The sequence below is a fragment of the Balaenoptera acutorostrata genome, chromosome 7, assembly GCF_949987535.1.
Source record: "Balaenoptera acutorostrata chromosome 7, mBalAcu1.1, whole genome shotgun sequence".
Classification (NCBI taxonomy): domain Eukaryota; kingdom Metazoa; phylum Chordata; class Mammalia; order Artiodactyla; family Balaenopteridae; genus Balaenoptera; species Balaenoptera acutorostrata.
Genome location: NC_080070.1, coordinates 12,119,113 through 12,137,980, shown reverse-complemented (window position 1 = coordinate 12,137,980; position 18,868 = coordinate 12,119,113). Strand labels below are relative to the sequence as shown.

General features: G+C 53.2%; 3 protein-coding genes across 4 annotated transcripts in view; 2 read left to right on the top strand and 1 right to left on the bottom strand.

Annotated features, from left to right (window-relative positions):
- CLCN1 (chloride voltage-gated channel 1) overlaps positions 1-5,010 on the top strand; it is a 32,853-nt gene extending 27,843 nt beyond the window's left edge. The window contains exons 21-23 of the mRNA XM_007184681.2: positions 2,120-2,224; positions 2,326-2,412; positions 2,962-5,010. Coding sequence (XP_007184743.2) covers positions 2,120-2,224; positions 2,326-2,412; positions 2,962-3,333 — 564 coding nt within the window. The 3' untranslated portion in view covers positions 3,334-5,010. The remainder of the gene's footprint in view (positions 1-2,119; positions 2,225-2,325; positions 2,413-2,961) is intronic.
- A 1,565-nt stretch (positions 5,011-6,575) lies between these two features.
- FAM131B (family with sequence similarity 131 member B) lies at positions 6,576-13,949 on the bottom strand. Of its 2 annotated transcripts, XM_057549608.1 has the most exons (7): positions 13,717-13,947; positions 11,046-11,158; positions 10,706-10,741; positions 10,300-10,393; positions 9,785-9,982; positions 8,198-8,341; positions 6,576-7,979 (listed from the first exon to the last, which is right to left on the bottom strand). In XM_057549608.1, the coding sequence occupies exons 1-7, from the start codon at positions 13,742-13,744 to the stop codon at positions 7,507-7,509; spliced, it is 1,086 nt and encodes a 361-aa protein (XP_057405591.1). In that variant the 5' UTR covers positions 13,745-13,947; the 3' UTR covers positions 6,576-7,506. The 2 variants fall into 2 exon arrangements, with proteins under 2 accessions (XP_057405591.1, XP_057405592.1); XM_057549609.1 differs by lacking the exon at positions 9,785-9,982 and having other exon boundaries at positions 13,717-13,949.
- ZYX (zyxin) overlaps positions 12,838-18,868 on the top strand; it is a 28,119-nt gene continuing 22,088 nt past the window's right edge. Inside the window, exon 1 of the mRNA XM_057549607.1 lies at positions 12,838-12,857. The gene's annotated coding sequence lies outside the window, so the exon portion shown is untranslated. The remainder of the gene's footprint in view (positions 12,858-18,868) is intronic.

Below are 18,868 nucleotides of genomic sequence, written 5' to 3'. Positions count from 1 at the left end.
ATAGATTATACATTTTTAGCTGATATCTTTCTCAAGGAAGATTTTAAGCAGCTCTCAACTCCCATGGGAACAACCAAGACTTTTTGAAAGGATAAGATTCAATAGGAGTCAAACTTCAGGATATTTTGAACACGGTTTTCAGGCTAGATCGAGATGACACCCTTGACAATATCAAGATGATACCTCTGGGAATAGTCAAATAATTCAGTTCTAGGTTGCCAGAAGTCCTTGCTGTGACTTTTTTTTTTTTTTTTTAATTTATTTTTGGTTGCATTGGGTCTTCGTTGCTGCACGCGGGCTTTCTCCAGTTGCAGCGAGCGGGGGCTACTCTTCGTTGTGGTGCGTGGGCTTCTCATTGAGGTGGCTTCTCTTGTTGCGGAGCACAGGCTTCAGGCGCCCGGGCTTCAGTAGTTGTGGCACGCAGGCTCAGTAGCTGTGGCAGACGGGCTTAGTTGCTCCGCGGCATGTGGGATCTTCCCAGACTAGGGATCGAACCCGTGCCCCCTGCATTGGCAGGTGGATTCTTAACTACTGAGCCACCAGGGAAGTCCTATGACTTGTTTAATTCTGCTGCTCTGTTAGGGATACACACAGTTAGAGCCCTGGTTTGTAATTGATGCTGAGATTTTTCAACTCATGGAACACATCAGACAAAGAGCAGAAAAAAGCTGGGGGTCCCAGGAACATGACCAGCAGTCAAGGTCAGAAGCCCACCTCTGTGTAATCTTGGGCAAACACTTAAGCACTCCATGCCTCTGTTTTCTCATCTGTAGAATGGAGATAATGATAGGGTTGTTGCAGAGGATTCAATGAGTGAAGCAATTAGAATAATGCTTGGCACCGAGGAAGTGCTTGGTGCATGTACACTGGAAATGGTTCTGTTGTTGTTGTTCCCTAAGGGCAGGCAAAAATGGAACCAGGGAGGCCAGAAATGATCATAGACTGCTCCAGGAGGACAGGACCAACCAAACCAGGGTTGGCAAGGGTCTGCCCCCCGTCCTATAAGTAAATCCTTTCTGCAACATACCTGCTAAGTGGTCATCCATCCTGTGAGAATTTTGTGTGAACCTTTAGTCAGGGAAGGTGAGAGTTTAGAGGAGGTATGATTGCAGTCCAGAAAGAGCAGGACGGGACAGATGGAAAGCACAGCACCGTGGACCAAACACTGGACACGAGCACTAGGGGATGGCCTTCGGTGACGTCCTCTGAAGCTTGAAACATATAGATTTGGACAAACAGGAAAACAAAGTAGTACCTCATTCAGAAGGGACTGCCTGAAAAGAGATTACAGAAAATTTAAAAATCATTTATGAGAACCAGAGCGATACTGGATTATTTAGAATCTTGGGGATTTTTGGTGTGCAAATCTAAAATCCAGAGGAAAGTTGAACCTTTGCCTTAATGCTTCAGTCATAGACAAAACAATGTAAACCAAACCAAACAAACACACACACAAAAACGGCTTGTCTGAGTCAACAAAGTGCCAGGTGCCCCAGTACAGCTCTTCAAATCCAACAAACCTTTGCCATAATCTGCTGTGTAAAAGGTCAGTCTGCTGGCTTCTCCATGACACACAGCAACGGATGCCGCACAGCACTCTGGAGGAGTTCCGCCCAGAGGGCAGAATTAAGACAAACGCCAGCCTAAGCCAGCCTAAGATGGAACGCGATCCACGCCGTTTCTGAAAAGGAGGGCCTTTGGCAGAGCTCGTCTGACCAGGAGTGCAGGAATAGCGTATGGGCGCAGGGTGGGGTTCTTGGGGAAACCCAGAACCGCAGTCGCAGAAGCGGAAGCACATCTGGCTTGACTGGAGCTGTGGGTGTTAACAGGAGTAGTGGAAAATAAGCCTGGAGAGATGGGTTGGAAATAAGCGTTTGGGGCACCAGGAAGAAGGAGCGTGTTCTGAGCACCTGAGGGTGAAGGTGGATTTGGGGCTGGAGGAGGGAGGAGGGTGGTGCGGTCCCCTGGGGAAAAGGGAAGCGGGCTAGTGGTCTGGAGCAGCTGTGACGGTTCACTGTGTATTTCAGGCTTCTGGGCCAGGGCCAGGGGGGCTGTTTGGGGTCAAGATCGGAGGTTTGAGGGGGCTCTGATATTGGGTGACGGCCCTCCTCTCCGGCAGATCGAGGCCTGGGAGCGAGAGCAGCTGAGCCAGCCTGTCTGTTTTGACTCTTGCTGTATCGATCAGTCCCCCTTCCAGCTGGTGGAGCAGACGTCGCTGCACAAGGCAAGTCCCTGCCCGATGCCCACCGCCCACCGAGCAGGGCTGCTGGGAGGGCCGGGAGGGGCGGGGCCTCCGCGTGCTCACCTGCCGCTCTTTCCTCGCAGACTCACACGCTCTTCTCCCTGCTGGGCCTCCACCTTGCGTACGTGACCAGCATGGGCAAGCTCACAGGGGTGCTGGCCTTGGAGGAGGTAAGAGCGATTGTCCCATTTGAGCAGCGAGGAAGAGGGGGGCACAGGATACGGGGGGGGGAGGGGTGGCCTTAACATCCGGAAGGTTCCTCCAGATTTCCCTCCTATTTTTCATGCAGAGACTGGAGGGGGGCGGGAGGGCAGCCCTGTGCCCTTCTAAGGACGGCATGGGCTTGGGATGGGGGTTCAGGGCCCGAGTCATGGTCTCATAGGGGTGCGCTGTGGTGGTGCATGGAAGGAGGGAGGAGATGGGAAGTGGCTGAAGAAGGCCTGCGGGTTGCTAGGAAAGGGCCGAAGGAGGTCCTGGGTCAGGGGTCTTGAGATTCGCTGCTCTGTAGGTGGGGCTTTTCGTCCACCATGCCCCTTTTTTCCTTTTTCTGTCTTCTCCCTTTGATCCATCCTCGCCGTGCATCTTGCTTGCCACTCGATAGCTTTCCCATTTTTTTTCCTTTTATCGTCTGCGCCTCTCTCGTGTCTGTTTCTCTCACTGCTCCTATCTTCTCTTCCTCCCAATGTTGTACCCTCTCTCCCCTTCCCTCTGCTCTCCAGCTGCAGAAGGCCATTGAGGGGCACACCAAGTCTGGGGTGCAGCTCCGCCCTCCCCTTGCCAGCTTCCGGAGTACAACTTCGACTCGAAAGACTCCTGGGGGCCCACTCCCTCCTGCAGAGGCCTGGAGCCTGCCTCAGGATGGAGGTGGGGCCACTGGGGCAGGGGACATGGCTGCTGCCTCCCCAGAGACCCCTGTGCCACCCGCCTCCCCTGAGCCCCCCCTCTCCTGGGCTCCGGCCAAGGCAGAGAGCGAGCTGGAGGAGCTGGAGCTGGTGGAGGGGCCGGGGCCGGAGGAGGAGCTGGCCGACATCTTGCAGGGCCCCAGTCTGCGATCCACCGATGACGAGGATGAGGATGAACTGGTCCTTTGACCACCTCCCAGACCGCCTCATAAAGACTGTCCGGAGATCCAGGCTAGAGGGTGGACCTGTGTGGAAGAGGGTATTTCCTGAAGCTGGAGAGATCGCACCAATATCCGGCCTCTCCTAGGAATTTTAAAATGTCATCCTGATCGTGTTGGAGGAGGAGCCAGAATTTGGGCAGGAGTAGCCTTGGTCAATCATTTGGGCATGTCCCCCCATCCCCAGACAGGCGGTGGTTCTAACCCCTGTGAAGGGCCCCTGATAGTCCATGGGCTTCTTGAGTTGGCCTGTGTGTGGGTGGGGAGTACCTGCCTCTCCCTGGCCCCCCTCACCCCCCCACAGCTCCCCAGTGCCTTCCTGGCCTTGCCCATCCCCAATCAGTTTCCCCAGGGGATGGGTTAAGGGAGGCCCAGGGTGACTGTGGTCCTGTCAGTGCCATGCTGGAGGAGGAGGTGGGATCACCTCATGGCCTCATGGACTGATGGCCCCAGGATATACCCGCAAACTGTCCACAGCCCCTTCTCTCAGAGCCCCCCACCCTGTCCTCCACTTGCCCACAGCCATTCCCTGAAATTTGCCTCTAGACTCCATCCTGGCTCCCACTATGTGTCCCCGGGCAGAGCCATTACTAGGGCGGGAAAAGGCCAGTCCCATTTCCCCCTCCTTTGTCCTCCATTTAAGCAGTGAGGCATGGATAAAGAGCCTGTGGGGGAACAGCCTGGAAGAGGAAAGGTCGAAGGAAGGCTCTGTGTGGAAGGGGCGGTACCAAACAGTCCTGCGGCCCCAATGGATTTATTTAACTCCCTCTGGCAGAAATTCCTCCCATCTCACATCACAGCTTCCTCACCCTCCAGTTTCCAGGTCACTCCCTCTCCACTGTAGTCCTTGATCTGTCCCATGCAAGGGTCAGCTCTGCCCTTGAGGTGCTCTAGCTGGGGCTTCTCCTTCCAAGAGGGGAAGCTCAGGGCAGCTGGGCCACTGGTTCACCCAGAGACTGTACCTTCTTAGGGACTGGTTCTTTGTGTTTCTCTTCTAGGGGTTCAGCATCAAGATGGCAGACCTTTTTGATGCTTCCCACACTTGGGAAGTCAGATCCTTATTCTCCCCAAACCAGCGACAGTGAGCCTGCCATCACCCTGCCTTTTCTGTAAGCGGTCCCAGGTGCTCTGAGCAGCCAGAGACCCTTGCTCCCACCCCCAAGGCTTTTGTCCATCCCTTCTTTTATGCCCCGTTTAGTTCTGCCGTTGTCCCCCCTCCCCAGCATTCTGCTCCTTCCCCACCCTGTGCCCGGCCTCCATCGTCCCCCAAATAAGACACTCACAGCCGAAGGTGCCTCCACATTCTGTTTAGTGCCGTTGAACACAGCCTGGAGCCCTCTCCAAGGATACATCCCTTCCGCCTCCCCAGGCCGAGAGAGAGAGAGGCTGTAGCCCGGGGAGGGGGACTGGCAGTGGGCCTTCGAGCCCACGCCCATGTGTATATAATCTATAATATTTATATATATATTTATATATAATTCTCTCTGTAATATATGTCATAGAATCTCTCTTGGGCCTGGGGTGGAAATGTCACATTAAGAAAACATGCTAAGACTGGCCATGAAAATGGATATTCCCTAGACCTGGAAGACGGAGTATGGGATGTACAGGTGGGGGTGAGAAGAGGTAATAAACTCATTCACCAAGATTCCCTCCTTGACACAAGGATAAGAAGGAAGGTGTGAGTGAGGGTGGGGCGGGGTCGGGGGCGGCGGGAGGGGAGGGATGGAAGATTTGGATTTTCCTTTAATAAAGTGAACTCAAAATGAAAGGGCACCCCCCCCCCCAACCAGAAGAAAATCATTTAGCAAGAGCAGTTTCATTCACCATGATATGAAAACAGCCCCGTTCTGGGACTGCTGTAAAACGTGCGGCACAGCCTTTAACCCCAACGGAAAAGCAACCCTCCCCCATCCCCCAACAGCCTCTTCCTGCACATGCCCCTCCCCTCCCCCTAAAATAGGCTATAAGCAAACCCCATGCACCCTGCCCCCCCAGCACCAGAGAGGCAGTTCCTCCCTCCAGAAGAGTCCTGAGAGGGTCTCAGGCCAGCGCCTCAGGTTTTCTCCCTCTTCAGAGTGGAGACGCCTCCCCCCCCGCCTGACCTCTGGTCAGCAGCGATGCCAGCACCCGGGGGTGCTGGGCCCCGCTCACGCTCACGTCCGAACTCTGCTAGAACCCTTCAGAGTTTTAGTCATCTTTTGGCAGGGACCAGCAGGGACCGTCTGGCTTCCTCAGGGAAGGAGGGAGGAAAGAACGCTGCTTTAGATGACCTTTCCTAACTCCACAGAGCCCTGAGCGAAAAGGGAACCGTGATGCATGAACCCGCTCCCTGGACTGGATGTCTGCTGTGGTCTGGGGGCGGAATGTGGGACACGAAGGGGGTGAGAGTAAGAGAAAAGGATGATGCCCTAGAGAGGGCAGGTTGCACAAGGTAAGGAAACGGGGACCCCGTGAGAGGAGGGAACTGTGACACGCAAAACCCCAAGGACCTGCGGCAGGAGTGCAGGGCAAGGCCAGCAGCGAGGCCACGTGAGCACGCACAACCCTTTAACAGTTTTAGATGAGGTGACTTCAGCTGCCTGTGCTCGCCATGCCTACTCCTGTTTCCTCCAAGGACCGACTTCAGGTAGCCATCCTCCCCCTCCCCAGAAGATGTGGGACCTGGCCTCGGCTGCATTTCAGGGGCGCGAGTGTGTGACACTGTGGGCTTGATGGAGGCAGGGTCACAGATGGACAGAAGCACCCCAACTCTCAACCTCCTCATTCTGGGACACCGCTGCAGCAGGGAGGGGCAGTGTGCTGCCGTCTCTTCACTCTACCCTTCGAGCCTGTCCTCTGCCCTCAGGATGTCTTACAGAAGTGCTGGGGCTCCAGGTGCCGCGCGGAAGTCCCCACCAGAAGGGAAAGTGGGTGTGGAGGGCACGCAGTTTCAGGGGCTTATGCCTCATTGTAAAACATCCTGGAAGGAAGAATACCCACGTCCTCCTCTCTTCCTCCTCAGGAGGCCTGGGGAGGGGTGGGGGGACACCTGTGAGGCCCTCCTGGGAGCCCCGGGAGGAGGTGAAGAGGGGCAAAGGGAGCCCAGAGCCCACGCTGCTCCTCGGCAAACACCCTGCCCCGGCTGGGGGCCTGACAGCACCGGACCCCTCCCTCCACCCTACTCAACCCTGAGTCCCCAAGAAGTTATAAAAATGTAGAAAAGGCAGAGAGAAAAGTGTAAACAGCTCCAGAGAATTCGGGGTGGATGGAGGGAGACACAGCCTCATGCTTCCCCGTCTAGCCAGGACACCTGCATTCTGTGTCACCCCAACCCCCTCGGGGCCCCGGGGCTCCCAGAGCAGGAGATGGAAGAAGGCAGAAAAGGGAAGCAAGAGCTGGAGTAGCCAGCCCTGGCGGGGTCCTTTCCCAGGTCCTTAGGGTCCTCCTTTCAGCCACAGGATAGTCAAGATCCCAGAACAAGTGGCCATGTTTGTCCTCGGTCTCACCAGTGACTGTCTGGTCTCTGGACAGGCCCTGTGCCCCTGTGCATCCCAGCGGCTACGTCCACCTCCTCCGTGACTCCGGATCTCAGAAGCCAAGTTACCTCTGAGGGCAGAGCCCCCGCACTCTAAGGAGACGTGGTCTGTACGTTGCTTCCCCTGTGCCCATCGAACCATGTCCTACAGCCCCTGAGGTCTGTTCCTCATAGGAGGGATGAGCTTGGGCCACAGCCAGAGAAAACAGAGTCGGGAAAAGCAAGAGTGACGTGGAGAAAGGAGGCCTTCAGGCAGCTGCAGTCAAGGCTCCTGGAAGACGAGATCAGGGACCAAAGAACTGAGATCCAGGGGGCCGGCCACGGGCTGCTCTGCGCTCCTGTGCTCAGGATACACACTGGAGCTCCACCACCACAGACCCAGAAGCCCGCAGCCAAGCGAAGTTCATGGCCGTCTAGTTGCCTGGGCCTCAGTTCCTGGACCTGTGGTCTCTACAGTGTAAGCCTGGATAAAATCCCACCCCGGCCCTCCGTTTTGCTGGCAAGGACTCCTGGGCTCGTGACAGTCTTCTGCCCAGGTTTCAGCCGTACTGCTGGGGGAAGGGAGGGTGTGGGTGCAGCCCTGCCCCTCAGGTGGGAGTGGAAGGTGGGGCATTCAGTGGGAGGAAGCTAGTTGTTGGCCTCTCCCTCCTCCTCATCAAAGGACTGCACGCCTGAGGATGTGACGTCAGACACCTTCCGACTGAAAGCGGTGGGCATCTCGGGGTCTTCTCGTGGGGAAAGCGACTCCAGGTCCCGGCATCCCGCATCCTCTTCCTCCTCGGGCGCCAATGGCCTCTTCTCCTCCTCGGCAGGGCCCCTTGCCAGGTCCACCCCGCCCACCCCTGGAGCCCAGTCGGTGTCTCCCCCCAGCAAAGCTGGAGGCTCCTGAGCAGAGTATCCGGAAGCAGGTTGGGAAGGTCCCATTTCGTGCAAGCTAGGCTGTGAGTCATCAAATGCAGGGCCGAGATAGGATCCTGTGGCTGGAGAGGCAATGAGGGACTGGTCGCTTGCTTCCCAGGCATCCGATGACCCCAGACAGTACATGCCCTGGGACACGTAGGAGTGAGGCCATCCATCCATTGGGGCTTGAGCAAGGGCATCTGTAAAGAGAATCATGGCGGTTGGTGGGGTCACAGAATATCAAAGGCAGTAATAAAAGCACAGAGAATTGAGGGTGAGATGTGGGGCGGGGGGTGAGAGGGGGAGTAGGAAAGCCTATATGAACAGAAAGTCGTAGAACAGAGATGCGTGGAGGTAGCCTAGATAGTTGAGGAGGCCTCTTGGGCCTCTGGGGTCGGATTCTCGAACCATCCCTCACCCTGACTCTCCATCAACTCCTGGTAGTTGTCACTGTAATTGCAGCCCAATGGCTCCTGGGTGGAGTTGACACTCATGTCCTCACCATCCATGGAGGACCAGGCCATGAGAGTGGCCTCGGAGATAGCAAACTGTTCCATGACGCCTGGGAGAAGAAACGTAGTTAGCACGAGATACCTCGGGGAAGCCTTAGACACATGCATGGGGCGGGGGACATCAGTGCAGCGCTGTTCAATAGAAATATAACGCAAGCTACTTATGCAATTTTAAATTTTCTAGTAGCCATATTAAAAAAAATTAAAAAGAAATAGGTGAAATTAATTTTAATAATACATCTTATTTAACCTAATCTATATAAAACATTATCATTTCAATGTATAATCCATATAAAACTATTGAGATATTTTACATTCTTTTATTCATACGAAATCTTTGAAATCCAGTCGATATTTTACACTTACAGCACATCTCCATTCGGACTAGCCACATTTCAAGTTCTCAATAGCCACATGTGGCTAGTGGCTACTGTATTGGACAGCACAGCCTTGGTATATGCCCCGAAACAAGGCAAAATCGTGGGGGACTTCCCAGAAGGTCAGATTTAGGATTCCTAGGGGAAAGAGTTGGGGGGGTCTTCTGGTGAGATATCCTAAGGGATTGAAATTGGGGATTTCCAGAAGTTTATCTTTGGAATTTTTTTAGGAATGGTAGCTAGTGCTAGGTAGTCAAGGCCAGAGGCGTCTAAATGGGAGGGATTGTAGGTCCACAGTGGTATCAAGTTCAAGGTCTGGGAAGGACAAGGGAGGAAGGATACAATAATGAAGATGGGTAGACTTGGGGTTCCCATGTTGGTCAAAGCCGTAAGTTGAAGCTTACATTGCTAGCTGCCCTACACTACCCACTACATGTTTGTCTCCCCTCCCCACTGATATTTCTTCCACCACCCATACCACCAACCAAAGAACCCTCTTGTCTATTCCAGATCTATCATTTTTCCTAGGTATCTTATTGAGATCTGCCACTAGGGCTCAGGCAGGGTTGTAGGTACACCGTATGCCTGCCTTGTACCTATACTGAATAAAAGCTCCTCTGTACACACCCTCTCCTCACCCAGGTCCCTTGATCTTCTGGTGGTTGTCACAAATAATGTGCCCTGTAATTGAATTCATGACTGCAATGTGCTGACAGGCAAAGGCTAGAAGAGAACCCCAAGGCTTTTCTTTCATTTTCATCATAAAACATGAGTAGAAGCACAGACTTTTGAAGCCTAAGACCCCTGCCTTTTTTTTTTTCTTCCTCCTGTACTGAGGGAATCCAGGGTTTGGATAGTCCCACCACATAGGAGGGAAGGCATCAGGTGGACCTACAATCCCATGTTAATTCCCCTCAACTTCTGAGATGATAATAAAAATAAGTTTGAGGGTACTTAGAATAAACAAGTCAGAGTCCTTGAAATTAGAGCTAGTTGGGAAATTAAGTCTGATGGTATCACATGAACAGAGCCAATCCTGCCATAGGGGATCAGGCTGAAGGGTCGGTCTCTGGCCATCCTGAAAATGTGTCTCTTGAGGGGCTGGGGAACAAGTACCTGCTAGGAAACGTGCCTCCTTCTCGCCATCGCTGAGGTCGGAGTAGGCATCTGTATCCCTGCGCACGGCCTCGTGGCTGTGTTGCGGCTGAATGGCTGGTGCCTTCCCCCAGCCCTGCCACTCAATCATGTGAGCCACCCGGCCCTGCCCCATGGCTGTGGGCTTTGTCACATGGTCCTTCATGCTTCGCGAAATCCCTGAGGGGCCAGACATTCCCCAGGTCCTCCAGAACATCACACAATACCCACACCAGATCTGCCCCTCCCCCGCCCCCGTCCCCGCCATTACCCCCACCCTAGTCCCATGGGACTCCATCCCATGAAGGGGGCAGGTATGCCCTAGGACTCTGTCTATGAGGGGCAGCCTGGAGGATGGGAGAGGCTTGACAGAAAGGGCAAATAGGTCCGGGGTCTGGGGATGAGGGTCTTCTTCAGGTCTGAAGGGGCAGGGAGACTGAGACCAGGAGCCCCTAGGGAGTCTCCTGTCTGCACGCATCCCCAGGTCAGAGTCTCACCTGAGAACGATGACTTGGCCAGGGCCCCAATGCCATAGGCGTTAGAGTTTCGCTTAAGCTTCGGAAGAATGGAAGTGGTGTCCTCCATGGAGAGCTGGGACAGGGAATGTGGGAGGAGGGGCAGAGGAATAAGAGGGTATGGGGTGCTTTATATGTGGAGGACAGTCCACGGTTTCCAGGAGGAAGGATATGAGCTAGGGTGGGTGGTAAGGCTACCATTATACCCAGGAGTCCCTAGGAGGCCTATCCCCCAACCACCCTTGAAAGTCTGGGGGTAGGTAAAGAAGGTGAGGGCTCCCAGTGCCCGCTGGAGGAAGGGGGCGCTGTGCTCTATGGCAGCAGATGGGAGAGGACAAGGAAGAGGAGTTAGGGGGGACTGGAGAGGTCTGGGGGGGGCTGCACTCACATTGATGCCATCCCAGGAGAAGTCAGTCCGGGTTTGCTGTGAGGAAAGAGGAGAGGGAGTGGGTACCCGGGGCACTTCCTCAGAGGGGGCTTCCAGAAGTGTGTGAAGTAGGGAGGGCTTTCCTGAGATTAACACAGGGAATTGGGATCTCAGCGAGGAGCACTTGGCTTGTGTTTGAGGAAAGGAGGAGAGATGTTCTGTGAGCGTGTCAGTCTGGAGGTGTGTTTGGGAGGCTGGCCTGGGATTGAGGAAGGCGGCTGAAGGACTAGGCTTATGCATGGTGGCTCTGGGGGTGTTCCCGAGGTCCCTTGGGAGGGCGGCTGGGCGCCGAGGGCCTCACCTCAGCGGATGGCCGGTGGAGACTGCTCCCGTGCAGCGAGCTGGTGCTCATGTCCATGTTGATCTGGTCCACATCCTTGAGGCCCTTCCATTCCACGGCAATCACCTCATTTCCTGAGACGGGCACATGCTTAGTTTCTTTCACCTCTCTTTCACCTCCCTATGCCCACCCCGGAGGCCCCTCCTCGTTCTTTTCCTTCAGAACGCTGAAGCCACAAATGGGGGCCAGGCCCTCCAGACCCCTCCCTACCCTCCCGCTACCACTCCCTCTTCTGATTGCCTATTTTCTTTTACATCCCCACTCGCCCCAAATTTTTGTTAGGAGACATAATAATGCTGAGCTCAATCAAGAACAGCACACTTGGAAAAAGTGTTCTGTGGCCTTATTTACTGTTGTTTACATGGAAGGGCCAGTGGCTGGGTTTTGGGAGGAAAACACGTCTCCATTCGATCCTGAGGAATCTCTGAGGGTTTCTGTACAGGAGTGCACGGGAGCTGAGCTTTTCCTCTATTATGTTCCTGCAAATAAGGGCAGAACTTCTCCAGGGGCAAGCTTCCCTACGTGTTGGCTTTATTATTTGTGAGGTGGAAGGATTGCATCTTCCCTAGTGGACCCTCCAGAGGAGTTGGTGGATTTGTCTGACAGGAAGGAGATTTGGTGGGGATAGAGGCAAGAGCTGGGTGTGTACACCTAGAAGCAATGAGAGCAGAGAAAGCAAAGAGTGAGATGGAATCATTTTACCTGACTCTTGGGAGACAAGTGATGGATTAAAGAGGAGAGAAGGGGGACAGCAGGAGGAGAGCAGGGGACTTTTTAAAATAGGAACTAAAAGAATAGGAATTCGAGTCAGAGAGAAGACAAAAGACAATGGGAGAGGGTCGACAGGGTTTGAGGGCTGACTGGCAAACTGGAGGACCTAGGAAGATGGTAATTCTGCAGCCGAGGCCACAGCTCCTTGTAAAGGGAGACTGCTGTCGTGAGGGGTGGGAATGCCAACTGGAAGCCTTGGGGAAGAATCACTTGGGTGGTAGACCCAAGTGAACCACCTGACCTTATAGATCTTTTCTACACATAAAGTTTTTTGATTCTGAATTTAGAATTAGGCGTCCACTCTTGAGGAGGGGTGAATTGAATGGGGTCTTGGGCAACAGGAGGCATTTGGCATGCAACAACATAGCTGCTGCAAGAGGAAGGGATTGTGCTTGACAGGTCTGAGAGAGGTAGGGCCCCTCCAAAGTGGGCACACTCTCCCTTGGGGCTACAGGGGAATGGTGAGACGGGTCAGACCAGAGGCCGTGGCTGGGAGGGAAGAGGAAAGACGGACATCTGGGCGGACAGAGCAGGAATGGGGCAGGCAGAGGACAACCTCTGAGGGGAAGGGAGATGGCGAGGGCAGAGTGGGAGAGAGGGGTGGGGGGGGTGGCCTTTGTAGAAGAGGGAGAGCTGAGTCAGAGCCGTGGGGGGCAGGGAGGGGGAGGGAAAGAACCCAGAGAAGAGGGGAAAGCAGAGGAGGAAGTGGGGGTATCCATGGAAATAAATCGGGTCTCAGAGAAATCAGGCTTCCGGAGAGTGAGTTTGTTTGTAATAATAATACGAATTATTCTCTCAGCCTGAGGTCACTGTGGCATGTAGGCGGGAGAAATTGGGAGTTGGAATAGGAAAAATTGGGGGGTTGGGGAGAGGGTTGAATCAATCTGCTGAGCCGTGAGAGCTGAGTGGGTGCATGGGGTGGAGGAGAAGGCACTGGGTAGCAAGGCAAATGCTGAGGGGAGAAGAATTCGGAGGCGCCTCTCTTCCTTCCCCCGGTCAAAGGTAAATAAAGAGCTCGCCCCGCCCCGCCCCGCCAGCCCCCGCTGACAGGTGCAGTCAGGTCCCCGGGTTCCCTGGCTCGGCCAGCCCCACCCTCCTGGGAGCGGGCTCCCGACCCCTCTCTGGCCCTCGAACCCCCTGCCTCCCCCCGGCGTCCCCGGCTCTTCCCCTCCACCCCAACCCAGCCCGGCCCCACTCCCTTCGGCGGTGGAACTCATTCCCCTCCCCGAGGCACCAGGCTCACCCCGCCCCCGCCCCGGAGGGAAAATGCACGTGAACAAAGCAAATGGGGGAGGCAGGAACGAGCGAAAAAGGCAACGGAGAGGGAAAGAGATGGGGGCAAAACACCCAAGCCAGATGGAGGCGGGGCGGGGGTGGGGGGCGTGCGAAAAGGACTCGGGGCTGAGACTGAGACTGGGGGTCCTTAGAACGGGGGCTGCTCCAGAAATGGAGGTGGGGCGAGGAGGCGCCGGGGAAGGCAGAGTAGAGGCCGATGGCCTGGAGATGGAGGGTGCGTGCACGGGAGAGTCGGGGAGAGCGACGGAGGAGAGAGAGGAGGTTGGCGGGTAGATGATGGAGAGGGACCGCGCCTGGGCAAGGGCAATGGAAGGAAGCCGGAGGGAGACGGAGGGAACGGAGAGTCCAGAGGGATGCAAGGCCCGGAGGCGCGAGGGGAGAGCGGGGAGGAGAGAGGGAGGCAGGGACCGCGAGGGCACAGAGGGAAAGTGAGGTAGCGCGGCGGGGCTGGGCGGTGCGGAGAGAGGGAGCCGGAGGGGCGCGGGGACTGGTGGGGGTGGGGGCCGGAGGACCAGACCCCGCCGAGCCCTGCCTCCGCCCGCGCCCGCGCCGCCGCGGTACCCACCCACGGTCCGGGAGCCGATGCAGCCCATGGCTCCGGGCCTCCAGGCCGGGCCCTCACCGACGCGGGGCGGGCGCCGGGGGGAGCACCGGGAGCCGCGCCGCCGCCCCAGCCGCTCTGCAGCGCCGCGGCTGTCTCCGCTCGGCTCCGCTCCCCCCTCCCCTCTCCATCCCTCCCCACGGCAGCCTCCGTCGCCGCCGCCGCCGCCGCCGCCGCCGCCTGGCTCCCCCGCCCCGGCTCGGCTCGCGGCGGCGGGGAGGGGGCGGCCCGGGGATTGGCTGCGCCGGCGCCTCCCCGCCCTGCCCCCGACCCCGCCGCCGCGCTCCCTCGGGGAGCCGGGCTGTCTGGGGGCCTTGCCGCCGCTTGCTTCTCTCGCCCTTCCCCAGACCCACTCGGGGGCTGCTCGCCGGGTCCCCGCTGGGCTCGCGCCCGGGTGCTGCTGGAGACCCGGAGGATGCCCGCCTTGGGTCTCAGGAGCCGGGTAAAGAACCCCGGGCCCACCCTTCGGATCTGGGGGATTGATTTTGAGGCTCGGAGTTGGGGATGTCTAGTGAGAAAGTGGGGCGGGAGTGAGAATAAAGCCTGGATGAAGGGCCTTGGCCGCTAAATTCCGCAAACACTTGTTTTCTTCCTGGGGCTGCATCTGGGACACTAACGGGAGCGTGATTGGATGCAGCTCCGGTTGCTCTGCGTTTCCTGTGCTCTGTTTTACCCACCCAAACAGATCGCGAAGTCTTTGCAAGTGGATCGTGTTTTAGACTTCCCGGTGCTCGGCGCTCGTGGGAAAATCGGGCATGGGTGTGGGGATGGTGCAGGTAATCTTACTCCAGTTCTGATCGGGGAGGGGGATAGAAGATAATTCAATCCCATCTCGAGGAAAATAAAAATGTCAGGACCCGAGGCTGGCTAGAAGACAGTTTTATATCCAATGTAACTTTTCTGAGCCTCGGTCTTCTCTGACAAACGAGCGCAAGGATGTCAGAAGAGGTCAAGAGCGTGGTGGATTGCCCTCTCGCTAGTGGGGTCGGATGGCGTAGGTACCAAGGGCCTTTTGGGTAAGAGACAGAGAGACATCTAAGTGGCAAGGGTTAGGTGGGCACTACAGTTACAGCAGGCAAGAAGTGGAATGCAGAAAAGTCGCATGAGAGAAGGAGACCCTGTTATCTAAGCAGTACCCCAAAGTGCCAGAGAGCAGACCTGGTGAGCGCCAATGTCAGAAGCAAATGCTAATCTAGGATCTGTTTGCTGCCCACCTGATTTTATGTCCCTCCTGAGGTTGGACAGGGAGTAGGGCAGTGGGCCTGGGGGCCCTGGTGTGGACATGGAACAGGGAGAGACCAAGTCTTTATGGATGCAAGTTTTTGATCTTTAGATTATGAATAGGAAGCTAAACTTTAGGGTGATAACCACTGCCTTCTGTGGAATCCCAGACGAGAGATATAGGGGAAGATACTAATAATTTAATTGCAGATCTAGGAGATAGGATGATGGAAAGGGAACTAATCTTTGGTCTCTGTGCATGAAGAAACAAACCAAATCTACATCTATAGAACCATGAGAGAGAAGAGAGAAAGGTCATTGGTGGGTGGGCTTAGATTTTAATTGTCCAGTATGCTTTGTGGCAGGATCTGCTATCTTATTTTGACAGTGGAGGCAATTAGAAAGTATTTTCCACCCCCCATGTCAGCTTTTGTTGGTTATACAAAAGAGGTACTAAGTGGTTTCTGCCCTCCTGGAATATAGTGTCTAGCTGCAAAAGAAAGAAAATGGAAAGATGGTTAAAAAAAAAAAAAAAAAGATAAAAGGAAGAAACAGCCTCCATTACTATAGTAATGCTCCCAAACCCCTATTGTTTGAGCAGAGAAGGCACTGACTCTCCAGGTCAGGAGTAATGGGCCAGGTGGCCAGCTCTGCTCATGCCTTCTCACCTGAAACTGCTCTTCCCTTGGGGTGCTTTCTGATTCCACTATTCTCAGTATCACTCTGGTCCAAACATGGATACAAACCCTTCCTTGGGTCCCCTTAGCACAGCTGTATAAGGCTGGATTTATCCAAATGGTTTAAATCAAGTCAGCACAAGGGATCCCAGGTCTAGAAGACTCAGTCCCATCCCACATTCTGTCTTAAAGGTATTTCCAGCATCAGAGAAAAGGAGACTATCATAGGCACAACACTGGTATGCTTCCTTCCTGCTTCTTGTACTGAATCCTCTCACTTCTCACCATTTAGAGACATTCTTCCAGTCTCTTTGCTGTGTTCTGAGCCAAGGTCAAAGATTCTAGTTCTGTTATGAACAGGAACAACCTTTCTGGAGAACAATTTGACCGTACAGATCGAAAAATCTTTAAAATATGCATTACTATTGTTACTAAATTGTGACATAGCAATTCCATTTATAGAAGTAGTCTAAGAAAATAAAAATAGCATGTGGACAAAGATTAAATCTACAGCATCCATCAGAGCACAATTTCATAATAATTATAAAGATTGTACATAGCCCACATGTTCAAACCTGGGGCTTAATTAAATAAATTATGCTATATGCCTGTAACAGAATATTATGGAGCCATTAATACTATCTTATAACTGTATTTGTTGAAAATTATTCATGATACATTGTGATATTATAAAAAAGCAGGCTATAAGAATTACAGTATATCAATTTTTGTTTAAAAATCACACACACACACATACGTACACACACATAGATTCTTCTCCTGCCTTTTGTCAGGCTTTCCATCCCAAATAATTTATGGGATTCCTTGAAGAAAGCCTATGTTTTACAAACGTCCAATTCCACTCATCAGTCACAGATTAACTCTCAATGAAATTACAATATTAATCAGTCCATTTCCAAGTCTAAAAATATAGGACTTTGGCAGAATGCCCAAGCATGACACTGGCACTTCCTTATTGGTTCCCTTTGGGACACAACACCAAGGTGAAATTACGCTTCCATCCTCTCTGTGGTTGCTGCTTCGTGCTCCTAATCTCCTGTGGACAGGTCTTGGACAGAAGGACAAACCAAGTTGAGAGCCAGTGCTGCCTAAAATGGGGACTCTTGTCCCAGGATTCATGGACAGAATCCAGAATCCATAACCTTGGATGGGAAAAAAAATTATGTTCACTACCTTGTAACTGAAATTCCCCATGCACTTAAATTAGGCATGTAGGCAGCAAACCATAGTCGTATTAGAGGTATTGTACTGTGTCTTTATCAGCCATGAAAATTGCAGATGTTTCTATTATACAACAGTTGTTGCAGATTTTTTACAATATCCTTTATGTTCATAACTACTTTGAAATTATAGTAGTATTGAACCTGCCTCTACGTTTACTTATTTAATGCTTTTATAAAGAAGCAGATATACTACTATACCACAATTTTATAACTGTATTTTTATATAATTGGTACCCTTTGTAATCTGTATTTTGTTTTATGCATTTAATATTATTCTGAGAGGGAAACCATGGATTTTCCAGATTGCCAAGGGATCCAGGGCACAAAAAAGTTTAAGAACCCCTGGCCTCTAAATATTTGGTGGTGATAGTGGTGGTTGAGGTCTCTAATTCTGCAAGAGCTTAATAGTCCGGTTAGTAGTACCACCTTAAAGGACCAAGCAAAATACTTATCATCCCATTTTGAAGACTGGGTCCCCAAGAACGAAGATATGTCCCTTTTTATCTGCAGGACTGAAAGAGACACACCAAAGGCAGGCCTGCCCCCCCAAAATGGAGAGGCAGCTCTAAAACATGACACCAAAGACCTGTACTATCACAAAGTACTGATGACAGGAGCATCTCAGTTCCTACTTATCAACATCTGTGAATCGTATCTGAGTCTGTATCTCGAGGCAACAAGTAGGTGATTCAGGCTGCTTCCAAATTTAGTCAGCTTGGGGGCAGCCCTTAGTGGCTCACAGGAGGCCCTATTTGCTTAAGGCACCAGAAGTGGGTGTGCTGATACTAGAGAAGCTCAGTAAAAGGGCTGGGGTAGATTGTTTGGCAGTGGCTTGCCTGGAATAGCATGGGGTCTGGGTGGAAATCAGAAGAGTCTGAGAAAGGGGATGGAAGTCTGTATTCTTTTGAAAGGGATTAATTTCCTCAATACCTAGTGAACAGGAAGACGAAGACTGGGGCGTGGGGGTTGGGTTGCTGACACATCAAGGCAGACTCAGACTTAAGTCATGGATGGGTCCACGGCGGGAATGTTGGTAGTGTGTAAGTTGTATTTCCACGGAGTAGGAAGTGGCCACAGAATCTGTGCTGGTGGTCTGTGGAGCTCTCTTTCCCACGCCCACCGTCAGCTGGATTCCCAATGGAATTAGTAGATGTGGTTCCTGGCTGTTATGCTGGGGCAGGGGGTTTCCTGAGCAGAAAAGTTTGCTGAGGAAGGAAGGACTTCCCAGGGCAGCTAGTTATGTAGAATGACATGTTCCATAGCAGAAATTCTCTGGTTTCAAATGAGCCTAAAGGCCTCATTTGACCAATCTCTGTTCTGTTGAACACCAAGGAAGATAAAACCTTTTACACCAGCACAGGTTATTGTGCGTTTGACTTTTTAGATGAGGTTTGAAACCTTTGCAAAATATTAGGGATTTAAGGTGAGCTCATTCCAGTGTGGAGTACGATAAGGAAGTAGCGTGGGCGGTGGTGGCTCCCACTCACCCCTGCCCACCTTGCTTCTGTCCCCAGATGCACACCTCCCTGCATGAGCCAAAGCTTCCAGGGGCGGGTCAGCAGGACTGAATACGCATTTCGCAGGAAGGATCCTATGGTTCCCATTCAGCAGAGAAGAATGCTTGAACAAATGTTTCCCTGGTGACTCTAATAGTCTATTCTTTAGATTATCAAAGGAATGCATTTGCCCTGTCTTTTCTTGGAGAAACAGGACTGTGGGAAAGTCTGGAACAGAATCACTTCAGATTTGGGGGTATTATCCAAACATTCTGATGAGAAAAGCCTGGGTTCTGGGCTGATGGGCTCCTACGTCTCTCTCAGAGAAGGGGAGGGTTTAATCCAGAGGACCTGGAACAGTGTCTGTGCTTTACTGCTTCCTGCCCCAAAGCATATGCAGGGGCTCAGGGTACCATCATCATGTCCTGGTCACAGGCAGCAGCAGACCAGGCAGGATGCCAGGACCAAGGAAGCAGGC